At 35.4% G+C, this 21,652-nt stretch overlaps 1 protein-coding gene across 1 annotated transcript in view; it reads left to right on the top strand.

Annotated features, from left to right (window-relative positions):
- The window catches only part of LOC144438681 (protein KIBRA-like), a 76,867-nt gene that overhangs the window by 41,061 nt on the left and 14,154 nt on the right, over positions 1-21,652 (top strand). Inside the window, exons 2-12 of the mRNA XM_078127824.1 lie at positions 1,043-1,083; positions 2,396-2,464; positions 11,419-11,570; positions 12,267-12,315; positions 14,145-14,307; positions 16,574-16,703; positions 17,126-17,328; positions 18,017-18,259; positions 18,786-18,875; positions 20,325-20,502; positions 20,960-21,524. Of these exons, the coding sequence (XP_077983950.1) occupies positions 1,043-1,083; positions 2,396-2,464; positions 11,419-11,570; positions 12,267-12,315; positions 14,145-14,307; positions 16,574-16,703; positions 17,126-17,328; positions 18,017-18,259; positions 18,786-18,875; positions 20,325-20,502; positions 20,960-21,524 (1,883 nt within the window). The remainder of the gene's footprint in view (positions 1-1,042; positions 1,084-2,395; positions 2,465-11,418; positions 11,571-12,266; positions 12,316-14,144; positions 14,308-16,573; positions 16,704-17,125; positions 17,329-18,016; positions 18,260-18,785; positions 18,876-20,324; positions 20,503-20,959; positions 21,525-21,652) is intronic.

The raw sequence follows: 21,652 nt of genomic DNA, 5'->3' as shown, positions 1-21,652 counted from the left end.
AATTTGATTTATTCTGTTATTCTTTCATAAGAATAGTCAATAAAAAGATACAAGATTTAATTGATTATCATTGTAACGTATGTGTATTAATATCATGTTTGTAATTATTGAAATCATCAAAATGAGCAAACAACACAAATACTGTGAACTCTGGCTGAATGATAGGTTTCGATAAAATTTGGTAAAAAATTGATACCATGCAATGTCGTGTACATGTTCATGTAGGTAATTAAGGATTTAGAATGGACATTTGGAAAATTTATACTCAAAGTTAAAAATGACACACTGACAAATAGCAATGTCTTAGGCCTCCCAAAAAGAATTGTTTCTGGTCAGTGCGCGCATCACTTAAATTCGTTCGCATCAGTCTTTTTTCAAGTTTGTCCAGCCCATGCAGTCTGCAGATCAGAAGGGAAACACAAAAATAACTCTCCCTACTTCAGTGAAGACAACTGCAGTGTCAATCATGAAGAAGCAATTGACATCTGCCCCACATACACATTTGCTGTAAAGTACTAAATAAACAGTAACTGCCATAAATAGTAGCTTGACAGGTTTGTTGAGGGAAAAAAAATCGTACTGTCACACCACTTTAACCAAAATGTCCAGACCAGAAACAATTTTTTTTTTTTTTTTGGTCATATGACCCACCACAATTTGATATTCCACTATCCCTTGTTATGTGGTGATGTCTTTTAAGAAAACTATTCTTCACCAATTTAACCCACAACAGATATGTATTGTCTTTTAATATATAAGGGTACACAGCTAGACAACTACTCCAATAATTCCACATTGGTCCCTATCCAAGCATACTTCCTGACCCACACACTTTTCTTTCAGTTGAACAATCCATGTGGGAGTAATCAATCTAAAACTGGAATAATGATATAGAAAAAAGCAGGAATAGCTTCATTGTTTTCCATTGTTATCAAAATAGAGTGAGTATTCAATGTATAAATAGTGGTTTGTAGACATATTATGTGTCATATGTATGTTAAAATACTTTCTGACATTGTATATTTTATCTGTTTCATTTCAGGTTAACAAAGCCCCAGACTTTTGCCGATTGTGTTGGTAATGGTAAGTCTATAAAATAACATTCCAGGATGTAAAAATAATACGTTTGATTTCCAACAACAGTAGTGTTTCATGAATATTAATGAGAAATTCCAGTCAATGAAAATGAAAATTGTACATTTTAGACTATATTATGGGTGTAGAGACAGGCATTGGACCTTTGAAAATTACACATTCATGTACATGTATATGTGATTGTGTGGAAATTTCATACAAGATTGTATATGATTGGTCAGTGTATTCATCTACGCCTGGTATTAACCAATAAAAGACCTCCTTTCATTGATACATAGCTTAGGGGCCTGAAGACATAAAAACACGACTGAGAGTTTTGTCAAATTTTCATTCTTTGATGTTGTAAAAGATTATGATTCATGTGAGATTGGGGTTGTGACCTTTCTTTTTTAGAGGCGGGTTTCTTTGTTTATGCCAAGGTTGATAGGTAGATGGTAAACTGTACCTGTATTTGTGATAGTTGCATTCCTAGCATTCATCACAGATAATACCAATGACTACATACTTCACAGCATCATACATATCTGCAACCACTGGAAAAAAACACATGCATGAACATGTTGATCAAGATATTTATTGACACAATCGGGTCTGCCACTTTTACCTTGGTCAGTCATGTAGAAATATAAGAGCTACTGATATGATTCAGTGCATCTGAAAAAAAAAAGGCTACCGGGCGAAAGTCAGATATGCCTTGAAGTTAAAGCCATCATTATCAACTACTTTCCCACCATAATTTACAGTGGTTGCTTTTCATGAACTTGTCTGCCTCTCTGAACTTGGTTGGTACAAATGAATCACTCATGCACATATACTAAACTATGTACATGTTCTAATCTTGTACTTGTGTGGAAAAAAAATCCCTTCTGTGCATATATAATAGCCCAAATACTTGGTTGTCTGGCTCATGGTGCGAACTGCAGTCAGTCCAACTACAATAATAGACTTGGACAAGAGATTGGTAAAAATTGGAAAAAAGAAGTTGACAAGTCCTTCAGTCTACGTTTGAAATATGTGGTTTGGCAATGCTGACTGTCTAGCCATGATGTCTAGCCAGATAACCAAGTCTCTGGTCAGCAACTGTAATTGCAGTACTTTGAATTGAATAATATTAATAACATTCAAATTTCACATAGTTTCATATAGTTAGAAATTTGCATTAAAATTGTGCTTTGTTTCCCCATATGTTTCCCCATAATATTTTTTTTTACTCTGTGAGTAGAAATTTTAAGTATGAACCCAGTCCATGAAAATACATTCTTGCATAACTGATTGTGTTTTTTTCTTGTTTAAATTTTAGAACTGCCATTTGGTTGGGAGGAAGTGTTTGATCCACACCTAGGATTGTATTATGTTGACCATATTAACAGTAAGTAGAACCTTCTCATAGTTGCCTTACATTCTACAAACTTACACTAAACAGTGTATGTTTTGTACTCTCTAGTCTACAGTGATGGATTTCTAAGCAGCGTTTCTAGTAATGAGAATCATTGTTTGAAATGGGGTGCAACTCGCCAAAAAAGTGAAAATAGTCACTGGAATGATGCTGAGAAAAGAAAAGGCACGTGTGTCTGTAGGTAATCAATTACCAACAGTAAGTCAACTTTGACCTAACCTCATCCCCCCCCAAATAAGACATTCATGTCTGCTACGTGACCAGTGTAAGAACAGTTGTAGTGAAATTTGTATTCCCTTATGTCCTTATATTTGCTATAACAATTTTATAGAAATCTATTGAAAAGTAATGTAAAGACTCTTGCCGAAGCAATTATGTGTGATATGAATACATTCCATGGATATGAGACCACTCAAACCAAGTCTATTGCTGTGTTTGGATAATAAGCCGGAAAACGCCCCTTTTAAGTGTTTTTATATTCATTGAAAAATCATATTCCGGCACAAGTTCGCACAGTTTTCTAAACAATGATAATAATGATGGTACACATTTATAAGTGCCTTTCTCAATGTTTGCTATGATCTTCTGTACTATTATTACCCAATACATAGACCCATATCAGCATAATAGAATAAATAAGTATGTCTTGGTACCCACTTTCAATCTTCAACCATTTAAAGCTTTTTTATGAAGTTAATTTTCCTAAAGTCATTTCACATCACTGTGTTGCATAATATACAGATGTGATTTCAAGAAATGTTCATCCACTATATTTGAAAAAAAGAATAGATTATAGATAAGCTGTAATTATTTTGTAATTTGATATTTGATAACTCTTCAAATTCTTCATCCAGAAATTATCACCATCAAAGTTCTTATACTTGTTGATTATGAAAGTAAACTTACAAGTTTTTAGCCTGTTTACTGCGTGGACTTGTGACTGCCATAGCTGTCGTTTCTCTGAAGACAACAGCCATGGAAATCACACTAAGACAGTATTAAAACAGGCTATTATTGCCACTAACAAGTTTTAAACATAGCATTACATGAGGCAAAATTAGTAGAAGTTGTAACATCATTTACTTGGTCGTGCATGAACTTGTTGGGCAAAGATGGTGATTGAATCGCTGTTAAATATAGAGTTGTTGATAATCAGATTAGACACAGTGTATCAAGGGTTTTAATCACTTAATAGGGCCTGCCAATAAGTAGCATTGGAAAAGGCCCACGTAATTACAGAACAGCTTAGATTAGAGTCAGGAAAGCTTGTAATTCACTAAACAAAGCATTGGAATTACTTGAGTGTAGAAAGTAAGTTTAGCAATCAGTGTTCATTTAAAATGCTTCCATTGAGATATCCCTGAACAGATTAGGCATGTAAAATACAGATTTGTTGTCCCAGTTACTCAGTGAAGAGATGGAATTAAGAAGTAAATTATAAAGATGAGAGACAGGTAGCATCCTTATTAACCTATCGTGCCCCTAAGGGTTTGACCACAGATTGCGTGGGTGATGTAAACCTGTCATGTCTCTAGGGGTTTGACCAAGGACTATGGGTGATGTTGGTTGCATTTATCCCAAACACTGACAGCAGGGTAGGAGTTGGATGAAGTCTTTTGAAGCCAATGTTTTACATGAGAGTGCAAGTACATACAGGTGAATAGGGGTTGTCATTGTGTGCTGATTACATGGCCTTGTATTGTTAGTTAATTCCTGATCAAGGAGGTATTGTTTTTCTTCCACTGTGTGTTTTCAAATCCGTGGGAGCAGAGCTGCTGCAGGATTACTATTGCCAATACCTTCAGATTCTTTAGAGCATTTATTGGCAAGGTATTGCAATCGAAGTTCATTCTTTGCAGGATTTCCTTAGAAAGGAATCCATTGAAAATGTTTGATTTGATTTGACATCTGTCTTTGGTTCCAAGGGAAGTACCAGTTTCTGTTCCTCACTGTCAAAGGTTGTAACAAAAGGACTTTCTTTTAGGAATTCCTAGAGATAACGTTATTGGTTACAAGTTACCATGACTCTATTGTTTATTTATGTAAGATGTAGTCTCTGACAGTAAGTAGCCGCTTTGACTGGTTAGTGTTTGGTGTTTGAATAACACAATTCACCCCTCCAAGTGAAGGATCTTGTATGATAAGGAGTATCCTCCATTCTTTTGTATTTGTATCTACTACTGTGGGAACTTACAAGTTTCAAAGATTGAAAACAAGTAAAGTTGAACCCATTATTTCAGCTGGGTCCTCACACAGGAAATATATATACTTCAAACAAGTCAGAATATACCTGTAGTTGTATTGGAAAGAATTACATTGAAAGTTAGATTCCTTACTTGGTTGGGCAGAAGGTTACATATTCAAATCGTACATTTTAATGAACAATCACAAACATGGTCCTGTCAGAATTTCACCACATTGTCCATTGGAATTCCATATGAACTTGACCATGGCTAACCCTCTGCATCACTGAATAACGCCAATAAATCGATTTCACTAGATAGGAATAGGATTAGCCATGCTTTTGTAAAAGTTCAACCTACGCACATTTTGTACTTGATTGTCACCAAAGCTATTTGCAGCCAGTTATTAATATCATTGAATCTTAACAAAAGTGGACAAAAGTATTGAAAAAAAGTCCCTATGTTGTAAATCTGTTCATTGGATTTATATATTGTTACAGCCATTATTTGACTTACTAATAATGAGCCTATAGGGAGTAGTACAATTGAAGAGAGATATGCCCTTGGCTGTCTTGACATTCTATGTCACCATTCAAACATCAAAAATCCAAACTATGTTAAGCTTCTAGTTTTCAGATAAACTTTTAGTATAAACCAATATACATATACTATGTAGGAGACCCTGGTAGTTATCAGTACAATGTGGTCAACAATCTATATTATAGTGAAGGTCACTTCATTTGAGGTGAAGGCAAGGTAATCCCACACCTGTATGCAAAAAAGGGTAGCAAATATTTGACAGTGACATGTGAGGTGATTCTGAGGAGGTTGAACAGAAGTAGATGAATTTCAGTGTTTCTAATGGTTACCCCGAGAATGGAATGTCATTAACAACTAGCTATATTGATTATGTCTATCTACCATACAGAGTAGAAGACTTCCTTGAACATGGGAATATAAAAAAATGAAAGATGTTTTCTGAAAAGAACATACTTTGAAACACAGTGAATGACAACTGTCAATCACACATGTACAAAATGTAGCTTTCCTTTTACGTGTATGTTCATCCAAGTATATATAGAATAGAATAGAATAGAATACAATACAATACAATACAATACAATACAATAGAATAGAATAGAATAGAATAGAATAGAATAGAATAGAATAGAATAGAATAGAATAGAATAGAATAGAACAGAATCTCTATTGCATCCATTGATTCTATAATATTATCTAATACAGTATGTACAGAGTCTGTATCATTTCCCCGACATTTGGCTTCACCTTCCTTTACATGTAATACACCTTCAATATAGGTAAAATGCAAAATCTAAATCTAAACAATGCTTGTAGACATGCTAAAACCATAGAAGTGAATTAACATATACTGCATCAACCTATTTATAGGTACAGTGATAATGCACATAGGTTCACCACTGTCATTGGTCCATACTTTTTGTTCACCTGTTATGTACATAGCATAACTAGATTTATGATTGGTCAACTTTCCTGTTTACATGTTGTACATAAAATTGACGACAGGTAATGTGTATAAAATGATAGACACCTGATTTGCATAGAACCACATCTGTGACTACATGGTCTGTTGTTTCTCATTGTCATAAACCCCAAACCTCTTTACGACACGTCCAAAACATACTTCATATTCCATTGCATAAGCAGAAATAAGCTCTGGTTTGCTACTCTGTTCACCTGTAATACATACATTGTATAATTAACCAATGATAATCTGAATAGATTAGTAGGCACTCCATTTACATAGAATGACATCATGATTGGTCATGAAGTGTTTTCTGCTGCACTTTCACTCATTATACTCATGAAAGTACCCCCGCAGAGAACACTGCAAATACTCATGCAAATATCCAGAGTACGCCACACTTGCACTCGCATGTCATGGGGTTCTGTCAAAGTAGTGCATAGGCAACCTGCACTTTATATAACTTTGAGCTAAAAATATACTATATTTATTAGTACATGTACAGAGATTATAAACAAAACAATACAACACAATGCAGTCATAATGATAATAATTATAACAATACAACACAATGCAGTCATAATGATAATAATTATAACAATACAACACAATGCAGTCATAATGATAATAATTATAACAATACAACACAATGCAGTCATAATGATAATAATTATAACAATACAACACAATGCAGTCATAATGATAATAATTATAACAATACAACACAATGCAGTCATAATGATAATAATTATAACAATACAACACAATGCAGTCATAATGATAATAATTATAACAATAACTATACCATAATTACATTGTAAAAGAGTATTTCCACTCATATTGCCCAATGTCTATTTTGGAACAGTGCCAGAATACAGTCAAGCGGGGTGAAATCAGTCTCGGAGATTAGATAGTTCAAAAGTGTGAATTTTGTCTATTTTGCTGGACATGTGAACTGCTGCTGTGGATGGAATGAGTGCAGTTGAATCACAGATACAATAGCATGAACAAGCTATCAGATAGTAGACAGATTCAATCTAGCAGAATGAAATTTGTTTGAGAGATTAGATAGTCCAGCAGGGTGAAATCAGTCTCAGCGGCCAACATAATGAATTACTGACCAATAAACTGTACAAGTGATAGTCATAAATTGTGAAAATGTGTGTTGTTATAAAACAGGATGTTCTGAAAATAGGCGAAAACAGTGTAAACTGTAATTAGCTTGATACCCTCACCCGTAACTAACATTTCATCCTTTGAAAGCTTACAGTCAGACCTCTGTTCTTTACGTAAGCTGCCATCTTTAAAATCTCTAATTTATCATCTTCGATATTGGGAAAACCAGTGAACTGTTACTGGGCGTGTTAGTAGAAAGTTTGTCTCTTTACCAACTGTCAAACTTTTGCTTTAGTCATAAATATTGTATCACCTATGCGTGACACCACAAAGAACTGACTGCAGTCGTATACATGTATGTAGCTTGCATGGTAAACCACTCACAGTGTTATCGTTTCAATGATACATGGATTGAAAATATGGTATAGGATGTGCTGAGATGAAAAAAGGAACAAGCAAACTGCTACAGATCGCTTGTGAAGAACCTCATTGGTTTGATCAAAACTAGCCAAGAAACTTTACTGTCTCAGTGTCTGGCTTTGACGTGTGTTAAGTCAGATAGTCAAGTCATTCAGCTAGATAAAAAATTGTTCAGAAAAAGCAATGTATTTCAATGACTCTTTGTAGCTGTACACATGTACATGTGAGCAATTGTACATGCACATGTGTATAGTTCAATGCAGGGGAGGGATAGTATCTCAGAACAAGTACAGTAACACACAGCCTGATGTGACATTTCAAAACAACCATATCATTAAAGGCCACTTTGTACCTAAGTGCAGCAGTTGGGTGGGACCCACAGCACATGCCACTGAAGTATCCTTCCGAAACCAAACACAACAACCCCACTACGTATTTATTCATACTTGGTGGATGTACAAGTACTTGAACTTACAAGTGATGGCTTGAAAGCAGACTATTGACGCAATAGTAAATATTGTGTGTCACCTGGTGACAAAGTGACATAAAGTAAGAGTCACACTTGGTTTGTCTGAGCTTTTACCTCAGGCACTTTCCCATGGGTTTGAGTCGGAGAAACATTACGTGGTCAGTAAAACTCACTTAACCCCAGCAAAATCACTGTTTGCTCCATAGTTCACTCTAATTATAGGGTAGGAGAGTGGTTTGTTAAAATGGGTTAGTCTAGGGGGATTTAAAGAGACTCCGTTCCTATTCATCACAATTTACACAACATTTTTTTCAGTTGTCTGAGTTACCGTGAAGATTGAAAACTTTATATTGAACTAATATCGTCAGATTTATTGGAAAAAGTAATATTCATATTCTGCACCGAGATTGTAACAATCAGATGGATTTACATTTTGTTTGAAATACTCTTAAATTATCAGATATAGCATTACTGGCTCCATATTGCACCGCACAGCAACACTGCAGGTTTCATCTGAGTCCGAGTCTTTGTATTTCATTTTGGCAAAGTCTGAGCCAGAGCATATATATCTACTGACACTACACTGCGTCAGACAGTAGCATAAAGAAGCCTTTGGTTTTACGACAGTGTTGTATTTAAAAATGGCACCCATATATATACCTAGCACCCCAGGCTAGTGTGTTGCAAAACTGGCAGATGCGTGTACATGTGCAGATGTCTGATTTACCTAGACAGGCATACAAAGATGACTTGATCATGAATATTCATATATGCATACCATAGCATGTCAGAATGTTGACCATGTCCATTCTGCTGTTCAGCAAACAGACCAACTGAAATCAGATATCACTCTATTCAATTCCTTCTCATAGTTTTACCATTGTCCATTGGATGGGGGCAATGGATTTCACCCTTGATTCTGGACAGATGGCAGTATTTGAATCACTAAATCTTGAAAAGTAAAAGTGAAGTGATTTTCCGCAGGTGATGTGAATACCTGGATAGGGGCTAAACTTTCTTTGGTCCACCCTCACCTGAGGCAAGTTGACTAGCATCTACAGTAATACTATGTTCAATTTATTTATGGGCATACTTTGTAATGTGACTTGTAAACTCAGTTTTAATTCCCACGTTTTGACCGAATGTCAGTATTTTGAAAATTAATGATTATTAATGTTATGCCTGATTAGATGTGTATACAGTAAATCAGTGTAATCATAACTTTGTGTAAGACTATTTTATTTCCACTCTCACTTGAAGCAAAGAATTTACTATATATATTCCATGACTTGCATATTTTGCAAAATAGTTGTACTTGTCTTGCATGTAGTATTCCCACGATTAGACACAATGATGTTTGTTTGTGTAAAATCATGAAATGTGAAGATAATAGAATATTGCATATGTTGTGACGTCACAAGCGTACTCCCAGTAGGGCTGTCACTGGTCCACCCTTACCTTAGGCAGTAAAGTGTCATAAATTACCTAACAATCTAGTTTATTTATTTGGATTAGAAATGTACCTTGTCACAGTTTAAGATAAACTGTGCGTACTTCTACATATTCTATTATAGGTTTTTTTTAGTCCCAAAAAATGTACAAAATTTAATGATTCAGAAAGGTAAAAGACCATTATCATGGCAACATGATGGACAATCACGTTTACAAAATTGTGGTTTTAATTTAGTGTCAATGATGAAGCTTAGGTACACCTTCTTTTTAGCACAGTTTCTTACTTTGTCTGTGGCTTTAGTCATTTTAGAACTGTTTACTGATCCATGTTCCTATATATTCATCAGTCTCAGTTATTTAAAAGTTTCTTAGCCAAGTGTTCTTTTAAAAAATTTGTAAATTTCATATTATGTACATGTATTTAGGAAATATTTTTATCAGTTAAAAGTGACTGAAACCCCACAATTCTTGTACAAGACGATGAGACACTTCATAAATAATTCCTAGAGGTAACTTTTGATTTACATATTTACAAATGTAATCACCCACATAGTGTTACTGATAGTTGTGGCAAAAAGTTCTTCCGTCAGTTTTACCGATTGTCATAATAAGCAGTATGTTAAAGTGACTTTATTTTTGGCTTAAAACTCACTTTACTTGATGTGTGATGTCATTTACACATGGAATGTAGTTCTTGATATTATTGTTCTAGTGACTTGTATGTAGTATATGACCTGTACAATGCATGTATGATGCTCATATGATGTATATACAACACTCTCTGAGCTACTACCATGTTTCCTTGTATTTACACAAGAACTTATAGAGTTAATATTGAGTTATTTCAAACTGTTCATATAAGCATTTTTTTAAACAAAATATCTCCCGAATTATTCAATCCTAGGTTCTGGCGTTATTGCTATCTGTCAGTGGAACCATAACGGTTAGAAAGAATCATTCATTAGTTCAAACTGTTGTTTACACCTGAATTTTAATCCTAATCAGACTAGTTATAGTTTATATCCATCCCTTCATGTTGAGTACTGTATACCCAATGTATATATCCATCCCTTCATGTTGAGTACTGTATACCCAATGTGTATGATATATACATACAATACAACACTAACTGTACTATTGCAATGATTGTTATTGGTTGTCTATCATCATATTTTCATCCTGGCAATCCTGAATTTCTACCTTCCTTAGGATTGTGTTCATTATGTCTGCCAGTAATTGGTGGTGAGCCATCATTAATATTACCTGCTATCATTAATATACTAGTGTAATGGTTTGAAACGTGATCATTTGAATCCCACTATTTGTGACAGCTGTTGTGAATAGCTTCAAGCTACCGAATTGCAGGATCATGACTATACATACAAAATTTAATATCATGACAATTGCCTGTACTATTTATGTCCCAAAACACTTAATCAAGAAGGACATTAAATTATCCTAGTGTTACTCATACAGTGTGAGTTTCCATGACATTTTGTCTTCAACTTACACACACCATATCTTAATCATATAAATATGATTTTATGTATATTTTCCAGAAGACTTCTTCATGTAAGGGAAGACATGATATTTGTAGAAAATATATCTGCAAACTTGCTAGTACAAAATTTATCAGATAATATCCTAGCTCAAGTTAAATTATCTTTAAAAATGTTGGCATACATATATTTTTTATAGTGTATACTGCTTGTAGTGTGGTAATTGTTCATCAGCTATGTGTCAACAACTGACATTTTCTTTCTGTGACTGTTTTCCTTTACAGAGAGAAACCAAATTGATGATCCTAGGCAACAATGGAGGCAAGCTCAAGAGAAAATGCTGAAAGAATATCTTGTAACCGCACAGGACGATCTTCATGCCAAGCAGGAAATCTATGCTGTTAAGCAGCAACGTTTAGCACTAGCACAAGATGAGGTAAGTATCGTACAACCATTTCAGAAATTGATAATGTAATATACACTACATGCATAAACAGAGTAATGTACATGTACTTTTACATGAAAATTTCAGTCCAAAAAAATTAAAAAATTATTCTGAAATTTTCGTTTATGTATTTTTGGTATCACTGGTGTATTAAACAAGATGTCAGTTATGTCAGTGAAAATTTTACATTTGCTTTTTTTTTAATTTTTACCAAAAGAAAACAAATCTTTGCAAACATATACCAGTCCAATTGAGTTGCCACACTTTCAGTTGTACTATTCTCTTCACTTTAGCCATTTATTAATTTCAAAATATTGAAACCAGTTCTGGAGAGAAGGCAAATTTCACTGCTATCCCTATATAAATGCTAAAATACCTGAATCTGTAATATCAGCATGTATACAGACATACCTGATCAGAATTCATTTCACAGACAACCAAAAAAACCAACACACCTGCCACCAGACTGGAGTCATCTTAAGGAGATTGTGTTTGGTGAAATGGTCCTATTATTAGTGGTTTGTTCATCCTGAGCTATTTTGTGGCTTCAATAAATGTACAACAAGAAAGCTGAAAGTTTTAAATCAACAGTATTTGACTTAAGGATGCCCAATTTGTCACATTCTTAGCCTTTCCTTACTCACGACTGACCTATACAATTTTCCCTGGTGTGTTTTCTGTTTGCAGTTCCAGCATCTAAACAGTGCTCTAAATGGCTGGCAGTCACGGACCAGTTGTAAGTATTTGAACTCTGTCACTCACTACATTTGCCAAGCTAAATTCATAGGCACACTCTGACTGCACAACCAAGTGAAAAAAATGCTTTGAAGTAAGATAGGGTTGCACACAGACTTTAACCAGCTAATTTTCAGACCACCATGCTCGTTGGTTTTTAATTGGCCAACAAAATCAGACAATTGTAGATTAATATTTTTTCCATATCAATTCTTGTCTGGATTTTTTTTCTGCAGCACATACCTAACATTCTATGTCAGATTATACTGCTAATTATGCAGTGATAACTCTATAGCCCAAAGATAAAGTGGGATGTATGGATGCAAACATTTCACTGCCTCAACCCTAAGTTTGATCTGTTTTCCTGTCAAGATCACCGACATACAATCTACAGACTAGTCCTGTATACATTACAATCATTTCTACTGTATAGTCAAATGGATTTCTCTAGCACAGAATGCCATTTTTACAACCATTAGTGATAGTTAATGCTAAGGGCTTGAAATTAACTTTTTTCTTTGGTAGTCCAAGTGGGTTACCAATTTCAGGAATTGGTAGCCCAAGTATTGTGATCTGTAGTCCCATATTCCTGAACTGAAAATAAATTTCCTCCGTTGTCCCATATTCCTGAACTGAAAACAGATTTCCTCCATTGGAAATATGTGTGTTATTAAAATACTTTCACAAATCTTCCATCTTCATCACATAATCAGAGGTAGCCTGAGTAGGCTACCAACTTCAAACTATGGTAGCTCCATGTCAAGGATTGGTAGTCTGTGGGCATGGGACTACTGTTAATTTCGAGCCCTGCTATTGAAATTTCACATCCTCATGTCACTTACACTCTGAAGGTTGAGTTTGTAAATGAAGTAACTGATTACAACTGCCTGTCAGTGTGTGATGGATTACTATACTACTGACATGCTCTGATCATCCCTTCCCTAGCAGTCTAGATTTTCAAATAGAATTTGTCCGTTTGACTATACATTAGAGAAAGAGATCCTAGAGAACAAGTACACATGTATGTATAGTAACTAGACTAATCAATTTCATAGACACCCAGACAATAGTGTATTGTGCAGCATCTAGCACTAACACTCATCAACATTCCAAATCTAGAACATACGATTAATTTTGTTAAATAATTGCAGACCATTTATTGCAAATACTTATGTCTATGGACAAATCATGGCAATTTATGAGGCTAATAATATATCATAGTTATAGGAAGTCAAATCAAAACATGCAAGTGGACCTGCCTCTATTGCAGTATGTGTATTTGTGAGTCTTACAGCATTTCGTAGAGGATGTGATATAGGCATATCATGCAGGGATGTGGATAAGGAAGGGCTGGTAGTCTGTAAAACAAGTGATTATTCATTGCCAGCTATTTGTGTGTGTGTGTGTGTGTGTGTGTGTGTGTGTGTGTGTGTGTGTGTGTGTGTGTGTGTGTGTGTGTGTGTGTGTGTGTGTGTGTGCACGTGCGTGCGTGCATGTGTGTGCGTGTGTAAAAATTGTTTATTTTAACCAGTATGATTCCATTGTTGGACATATCCATGTGTCTCTTTCATAGATATTACTGCCTACTTTTCACATATTGCCGGCTAGCTACATCCCTGATCATTAGATTTTGAGTGCTTGGTTAGGTCTAAAATATTATTTAGATTTTGAGTGTATACTGGCTGTACAGGTAAATGATTAGATTTTGCCATTTCAAATAACTAAAGAGGTGCACAACACACATCTTGATCATTTGAAGCACACATATTCAAAGTTTAGCTATGATTTACAAATTTACAATTGTGAAAATATTTGTGTTTTTTTGTACAGTGTGTTCATCTGGGTCATCAGGAAGTACCACTAAATATGACCCTGAACTACTCAAACAAGAAGTGACTGCAGCCAAACACAGGGTGGCCAAACTGAAGAATGAATTGGAACAGGTGAAAACTGAAGTGCATTACAAGGAGAGAGGTGTAGCAACTCTACAACAGTAAGTCTTAATATCACTGCATCTTTCACACAAGTTTGGATACACATATTATCCGGTCTCTGCAATGCCTTTATCACCTGATTACATCAAAGATGTACTGACTTGCACAACCAAGTTCTATTGAAAATAGCTATGCATATATTCCTGTAACTTTCAGTCCGAGATAAGTTTTGTAGAAAGCACAAGATGTCATTATGATATGGTGTCAAGCATTCCCATCTTGACACTACTCATATCGTTTTAATAGCATTTCTTGTCTCTTTGTCACACTTCATGATAGGCCTGTATGGTCACCTCTCGTACCCCATATGGCAAAGCTGTGTGATCACTCTTCACATCTCATGTGGCAAGGCTGCATGGTTACATGTCACATCTCATATAACAAGGCTGTGTGGTCACTTGTCACATACTATATGGCAACACTTTGTGATCATTTGTCACATCTCATATAACAATAATGTTGTCACTTGTCACATCTCATATAACAATAATGTTGTCACTTGTCACATCTCATATGGCAATACTTTCACACGTCACACCTCATGGCAAGACCATGGTTACTTGTCTTGTCACAGTCAGTTGTCATCTCATATGGCAATACTTGAGGAATTTCTGAATGTAGTTCTACCAAGTAGTGATGCATATCACAATTCCATAGCATTCAGCATTAGTAGCGAAAAATGTCACAGATCAACGAAAAAAGAGTGTGTTCCAATCTCAGTGTACAAATTATACCATCAAAACAAGTCCAAGATGCGAGTTTCTTGTGAGGGGAAGAATTCTTGAGGTCTGATATGTCATTGACCCTACAAATACAGTTTAGCATACCACACATGGAGAATCTGTATTGTATTACCAGAGATCAAAAATTTAGGACAACATCATTCTTTTTGTTTCGAGATGATAAAGATCTTTTCTGTGGATACCCTGAGTTAGTTTTAGTGGCAGGAAAAAAGACTGGTCTTTGAGGAAAGAATAACATTTACTTAGAAATTGAAAGAATAGCATACTTTACTCCATGTTCATGTTTACCTACTTATTTATTGTAGTCAGCATGTCTGTGTCCTAATTACCCACTCTAGTTGACATACATGTGTAGTTGTTTCAGTCCCTGCTGCAGGGCCAGTGATGCTTACAAAGCTATATGTATATACACACACACACATGCACACACACACGCACACACACACACACACACACACACACACACACACACACACACACACACACACACACATGCTCACACACACACACACACAGACATGACATGACATGCTATTTCTGTACATTGTTTCACTCTTTCTCGGTGTCATCATGCAAGTGAAAGAGTTTTGATAGTTAAGATTTTTATCATATATGGTATTTCTAAAAGATGAAAGATTATGCACAGCTAGAAACCTGGTGTAAGAGAGTTGGGTCGGCTTGTTTTTAGTTCGCAAATCACATCCTCTGCTTGTAAACAATGTGAAGTGTGTTTTCACCTTTCTGAAAGTAGGTAGAATTGGTGTTCACAAAGATATTCAAGGAATTCAAGCATTTTCAAAAACTGGGTAAATTTTGCCACAAGTGTCTACTTCTTGTATTGATTAAACTAATCAATAGAACACTTACAGGCTTCTTACAATTTTCTAAATTGACATACCTTCATACCACACACTTTCAACATGTTGTCCCTCATGAGGACAGCAAACGCAAATATTGTCAGGAACATTCCTATATCACAACTATGGACCATAGTCAAGAATTTGCTTGGAATTCTCGGTAAAGAAAGTAGAAATTCTTTGGGGAATTTATCTGCAATTTGTGAAATTTTAGTGACAATGGGATGTAGATGTTGTGTAAAGTGTTTGTCTGTGGAGTGTACACACAGAGCTAGTAAAGTACAATGTTGGAATAGAGAGGCAAATCAAATTCCTAGACTATTGTTACGGTGTATAGTCTGTTGTATAACATTATGTGCAATATCAGCAAATTTATAAATAGACTCTACACAATCTATACATACATACATTGACATCTTGTGTTCATACTCCTAGTTTCTGAGCGCCTACTTGCTATAAGGAAAATTACATTCATTTCACACCAATTTAGATCATCCCCCCCCCCCTCCCTCTTCCAATCTACCCCCTTCCTTTGATCTGGGAGAAGAGATATATGTACACTCTCCTCCTAGCCACAAAACCCAGGGAGAAGTCTAATCCAACATACTTTGACTGAGTATACATTCAATGACTTTAATTCTATCACTGCTTGTCTAACCTTACAGTGTTGATGAAAAGATGTCCACCATGCAGGCAGGGTATAAACTATGTGATGCCCAAGCCATCCTAGCAGAAATCCGTTCAATACAGAAGTTTATTAACTCAGGAGAGAAAGAAAAGGCTGATCTTATGAAGGTATGTAAATACTCCAAAACATCAAATTAATGGATGGTCAAGTTACAGAGGACATAAGATATATGTAACCATATACAATATATGTTATAGCATTTTCCTCAGTTTACAATGTTCAGTGTATTATATTGACTCTGAAGTGTATGCATGCATCCATACAATGTGCATACATACGTACGCGTGTATGTACATACGTATGTCTGTACATGCATACATACACATACATACATACACATGTACATGCAGAGACAGACAGACAGACAGACAGACACACACACACATACATACACACACTGTCACACACACAAACATACACACACACACACACACACACACACACACACACACACACACACACACACTGGGACACACACATACCATTGATTACTTTGATTCACAAATGACATCGTTTGTTGATATCACAGACAATAGGAAGGCTTAAAAGTGGTTTTGGTACAAGTATCTCTGCACCAGACATCTCAATATCAACCACTTCACTCTCATCACTTGCCAAGGAGAAGACAAGCACCTCATCTCAGACTGATCTGACTGGAGATTTCCCATCATCAGGTGCTAGACTGGCAGAAAAGGCTAAATTGAAATTACAGTATGAGGAAGCAAGGAGGAGGTAAGCCCATTGTACACTATCAATACAAACCCACAAAATGTGAACTTTAGTTGTTGTCTTTCTACATCACAGTGACTTGTGATTGCATCGTTAGTCTATCATGCACGAAATATGGGTGTAAACATTTCAAAATCACTACTTGTTTTCTCCAATTCTAATAGTTTTGTATATGCACAGCTATAATATATATTCTTCCGTTTTAATTCATATAACTGGAAAATATTTGTGACATAATGGAATTGTCACCAGTTGTTTTCACTCATAGCAACAAGGCCCATCGTGTAACTCTTACTTTACTCAGTTTTAAAAAGAAAAATGTTATATTAATTATTCAATTTCTAACCTTTTTTGTGTTATAGATATATTACTTATATATAACTTCAATTTCTAGCATTTCTGTGTGATGCATATATTATTGTATATCATACTATGTAACAGTTATTCTTGACAGAAAATTGACAATTGAAAATAATTGTGACATAAAGATTTTGTCCCCATTCATCATAGACTCATAACAAGTTAATGTAACTCTTATTTTTCTTGGCTGTGTAAAGACAAATTCTTTTTTAATATATCTTCAATTTTTGACATTTATATGTAATTACTAAATTATTTTTCAACTATCAAATTTAAGAGTCCTGTTATACAAATACTAATGAAAATTTTGATTAAATTATTTGTGGTATAGACGGTGCCTCCTTCAAATCCAGCTTGCTGAAATTGAGAACAAGGAACTTCCTGGTCAGCATGAAGCTGATAAAGACAGGATTTTATTGATTCAAGAGAAAGAACAGCTACTGAAAGAACTGAGGAAAGTAAACCCTAGGAAAAGAACTGAGGAGGAAATGAAACAACTAGAAGCTGAGAAACAAAGACTGGCGAGGGAAATCATAGAGGCAAAAGAACAATCACACAGACTGATTGGAGATAGGTATGTTGTGACATGTTATAGGTACCTAGATATTCTTCATGATAAGCATCCCTAACTCACCTCAAATAGGTGAGATATTGTGAGGCTACCCAAGTTGTGTTTTTGATGCAAAGACTTGGTTTTGATTTTCAGAGTTACAGCAAAACTGAAATACTTTGTGTGTGACAGTCTACGCATGTGTCGTATGTATGTATGTATGTGTGTGTGTGTGTGTGTGTGCATATGTGTATGTAGGTGTGCATGTGTGTGTGTGTCTATCTGTCAGTATATGTGAGACAGACAGACAAAGACAAGAGTTGTACATCTCAGACTTTTTTATAATCATAAGCTAAATGAAAGAGACTATATTACATTATAGTAAATTATGTTAGTGTAATAGTCAGAGTGTTACTCACTGTACCCATACAAAATTGTCAGCACTGACTAGATTGGTCTCAGCATCCATCCAATCATACTACAGTTGTATTCATCTGATGTCACATCTTCAAATATATTATCTTAAGTTTGAGTATTTTTGTCTCTCTAGGTTAAAGTTGGAAGAAAAGAAAAAGGAATGCTTACAACAATTAGCTGAAACAACACAATTGATCACATACCTTGAAAATCAATTAAAAAGGTAAGAAATGAATTGTCTGTAATCAGTAAGCATTCAAAAGTCTGAAATATTTTAGAGGACAATAAATTCATTTTGTTCCAAAAAATACTAGTAGCTGACCAATGCTTTCACTAGGTATACAGGTATAAATACAATCATGACAAACCCTTGATAGTTTTCAGCCGATTTTAATAACTATCAAAATTTTTAGAAATGTTTGCGTTAAACATTTTCTAAATTCTTTACTTTGCGGTACGCGTTTGTGTTTTGTACAAAGCTGTTGGTAATTATTAGAGATATGTATATGAAAATATGATATTTCAAAACCAGTTCATGTCCAAAAGATTGAGTATCACAGATGTGAAATTAATGACAAAGATTAATATGTTAGAAGTAAATTACATGAATGTAAACAATTAGAAGGAAGTATGTGTAGGAATTAAATTTCCTACTTTCAGCCTTGATATGTTTAGTTTTGAGTGTCAAGTAACTGTTTTTCTCAAAACTAAAGTCAATAAAATATGATGAATCAGTAGAAGATTCGGTTTCAAACGTTTCATTGAGATATTTGCCAATGCACATTATGGAATTTATTGAAAGGTCATATTGATTGGTTTTGCTGTTTGTGAAATTAACATCACTACTTATGTGTTGTTTGCAAGATGATGATCATCACTCGTACGGCCTGCAAGTAAAATCGCAAATTGATGAAATGTTACATTTGTATTACAAGACAATGATCATTACCTCTGTAGACTGTGTATTCAGGGAGAGGGCATGTGGGCATTGTTGTGTTGTGTTGTGTTGTGTTGTGTTGTGTTGTGTTGTGTTGTGGTGTGGTGTGGTGTGGTCTGGTGTGGTGTGGTGTGGTGTGGTGTGGTGTGGTGTGGTGTGGTGTGGTGTGGTGTACCATGTTGTGTTGTGTCATCTTATGTTACTGTACTGTGCTGTGCAATCAATGAAACTATTTTTAGTTATATATTCCACACAGTGACCGTAAATCTTCCAGACTGTTAATAATGCCAATTTGAAGTCAGTGGTATTTTAATGTTGTTTGCAGGACAGTGATTATTGCCTGTATGGACAATCAGTTCATGGAGAGGGCATATTTGAATTACTTTGTTGTTTGTGAAGTTAATAAAACTATTTTGAGTGTTTTATTCAACACAGTGATTATTAATCATAGGGAATGCCAGTAAATGACAGATTGAATGCATGTATGAACCATCAACTAATTTAGAGGATTTTGGTGTTTTGTGACATCAATGAAATGATATCACCGATATCAGTGATCATCACTAATATGGGGTTGTCAGTAAATGGCTGTATGATCTCACTTCTACCATAGACCTCCATGTTGATGGAAGATCTATGCTGCTACCAAAGTAACGATATGTTGCCAATACTTTGACATACCAGGCCTGATGAAAGAAACTCGGTATTTACCGGTACATTATTTTTCTTTTGCAGTATATCTGCTAGTACATTGTCCATATCGTCCAGTTCCAGTAGGGGATCATTGAGTGCTGCATCTAGTAAAGGCTCCCTAGCATCCAGTAAAAACTCATTAAATGTCAGTTTTACTGATATCTATGGCCTACAACAAATCAACGCAGCAGACATAGAGATGAGAGACTTAAAAGAAAAGGTGGGTGTACTGGAGATGGGTGTACTGGAGATCACATTCTGGGGAGATTTCACAAATAATGAAGTGTTTTTTTTACTGATACTTCATAATGTAGTGAAATACAGAAGTAAAAATACTGAAAATAGATAATAGTACAGAGTTTAAGAATGTGACAGGATCAAATCTTTTGTATGAAATACACAATCATTTTGTGAAAAGTTTTGGAAGGATAGCTCTCCTGAAAGGTTGTGTCTCCAAGACTTAAGTTATTTGTTTTACAATCAATGTAAGAGATTCTTTTCAACAGTTACAGCAATTGATATTCATGATTATCAATGAAATAGTGCATTTCCCATAATGCACCATTCAAGATGGGTATTTGCAAACTTGTTACCATTCAACACCAAAGTTCTGTGTAAAAAGTCTCATGTTATAGGAAATACAGCATTATAGTCTAATCTACTCTTCTCTTTGACAGGTGGATGCTCTTCTACAAGGTGGAGGAGTTATTCCATCCCTCACTGTCCGAGGAACCAGCATTTCACCCATCCATGAAACGTCCGGAGCTGAGACATCAGAAAGTTCCAATGCATCATTAGGACTATCCACAAATAAACTAAACACAAATGGAACACCCAAATCTCTGACATCATTGTCACCTGTATCTTCCTTCTCATCACTCTCACCCCCTGCATCACCCGGGGGTGGCGAGGAAAGACCCAATCTTCCAGAAGGACCACCACCCAGCTACCAAGAGCATTTTAAGAACTTGGAAAAACAAAAGCTTGAAGGAGGTCTGGCTCAGTTACACTTGGACTCTAATGAGCACTTGGCCAGTATGTCCTCCATGGTTGTGACTTCAGTGACAACCGCCCAGTATGTGCCTTCTTATCAACAAACATTTTCACAAAGTGTAGATGCTAACAGTCGTGCTGTACAACAGGGACTTGCTAGATTGAACTTAGATTCCAAGTCTACAGGTACGGACTATAATCTAGATATGGTCAATCAACCACTCAGTCCAATTTCAGAAAGTATTCCAGGTAAGTCAACAACCATTTGCACATTTTGCAATTTGATCAACAGATTTCTATGAATACTTTTACAAGGCCATCCTATTCAGATGAAGATGAATACCCTCTACAGGTCTAGGTAGTGTAGAGAGTCAAAC

Source organism: Glandiceps talaboti, chromosome 8, assembly GCF_964340395.1.
Source record: "Glandiceps talaboti chromosome 8, keGlaTala1.1, whole genome shotgun sequence".
Taxonomy (NCBI): Eukaryota; Metazoa; Hemichordata; class Enteropneusta; family Spengelidae; genus Glandiceps; species Glandiceps talaboti.
The sequence above is the reverse complement of the archived record's forward strand: the minus strand, read 5'-3'. Positions and strand labels throughout refer to the sequence as shown.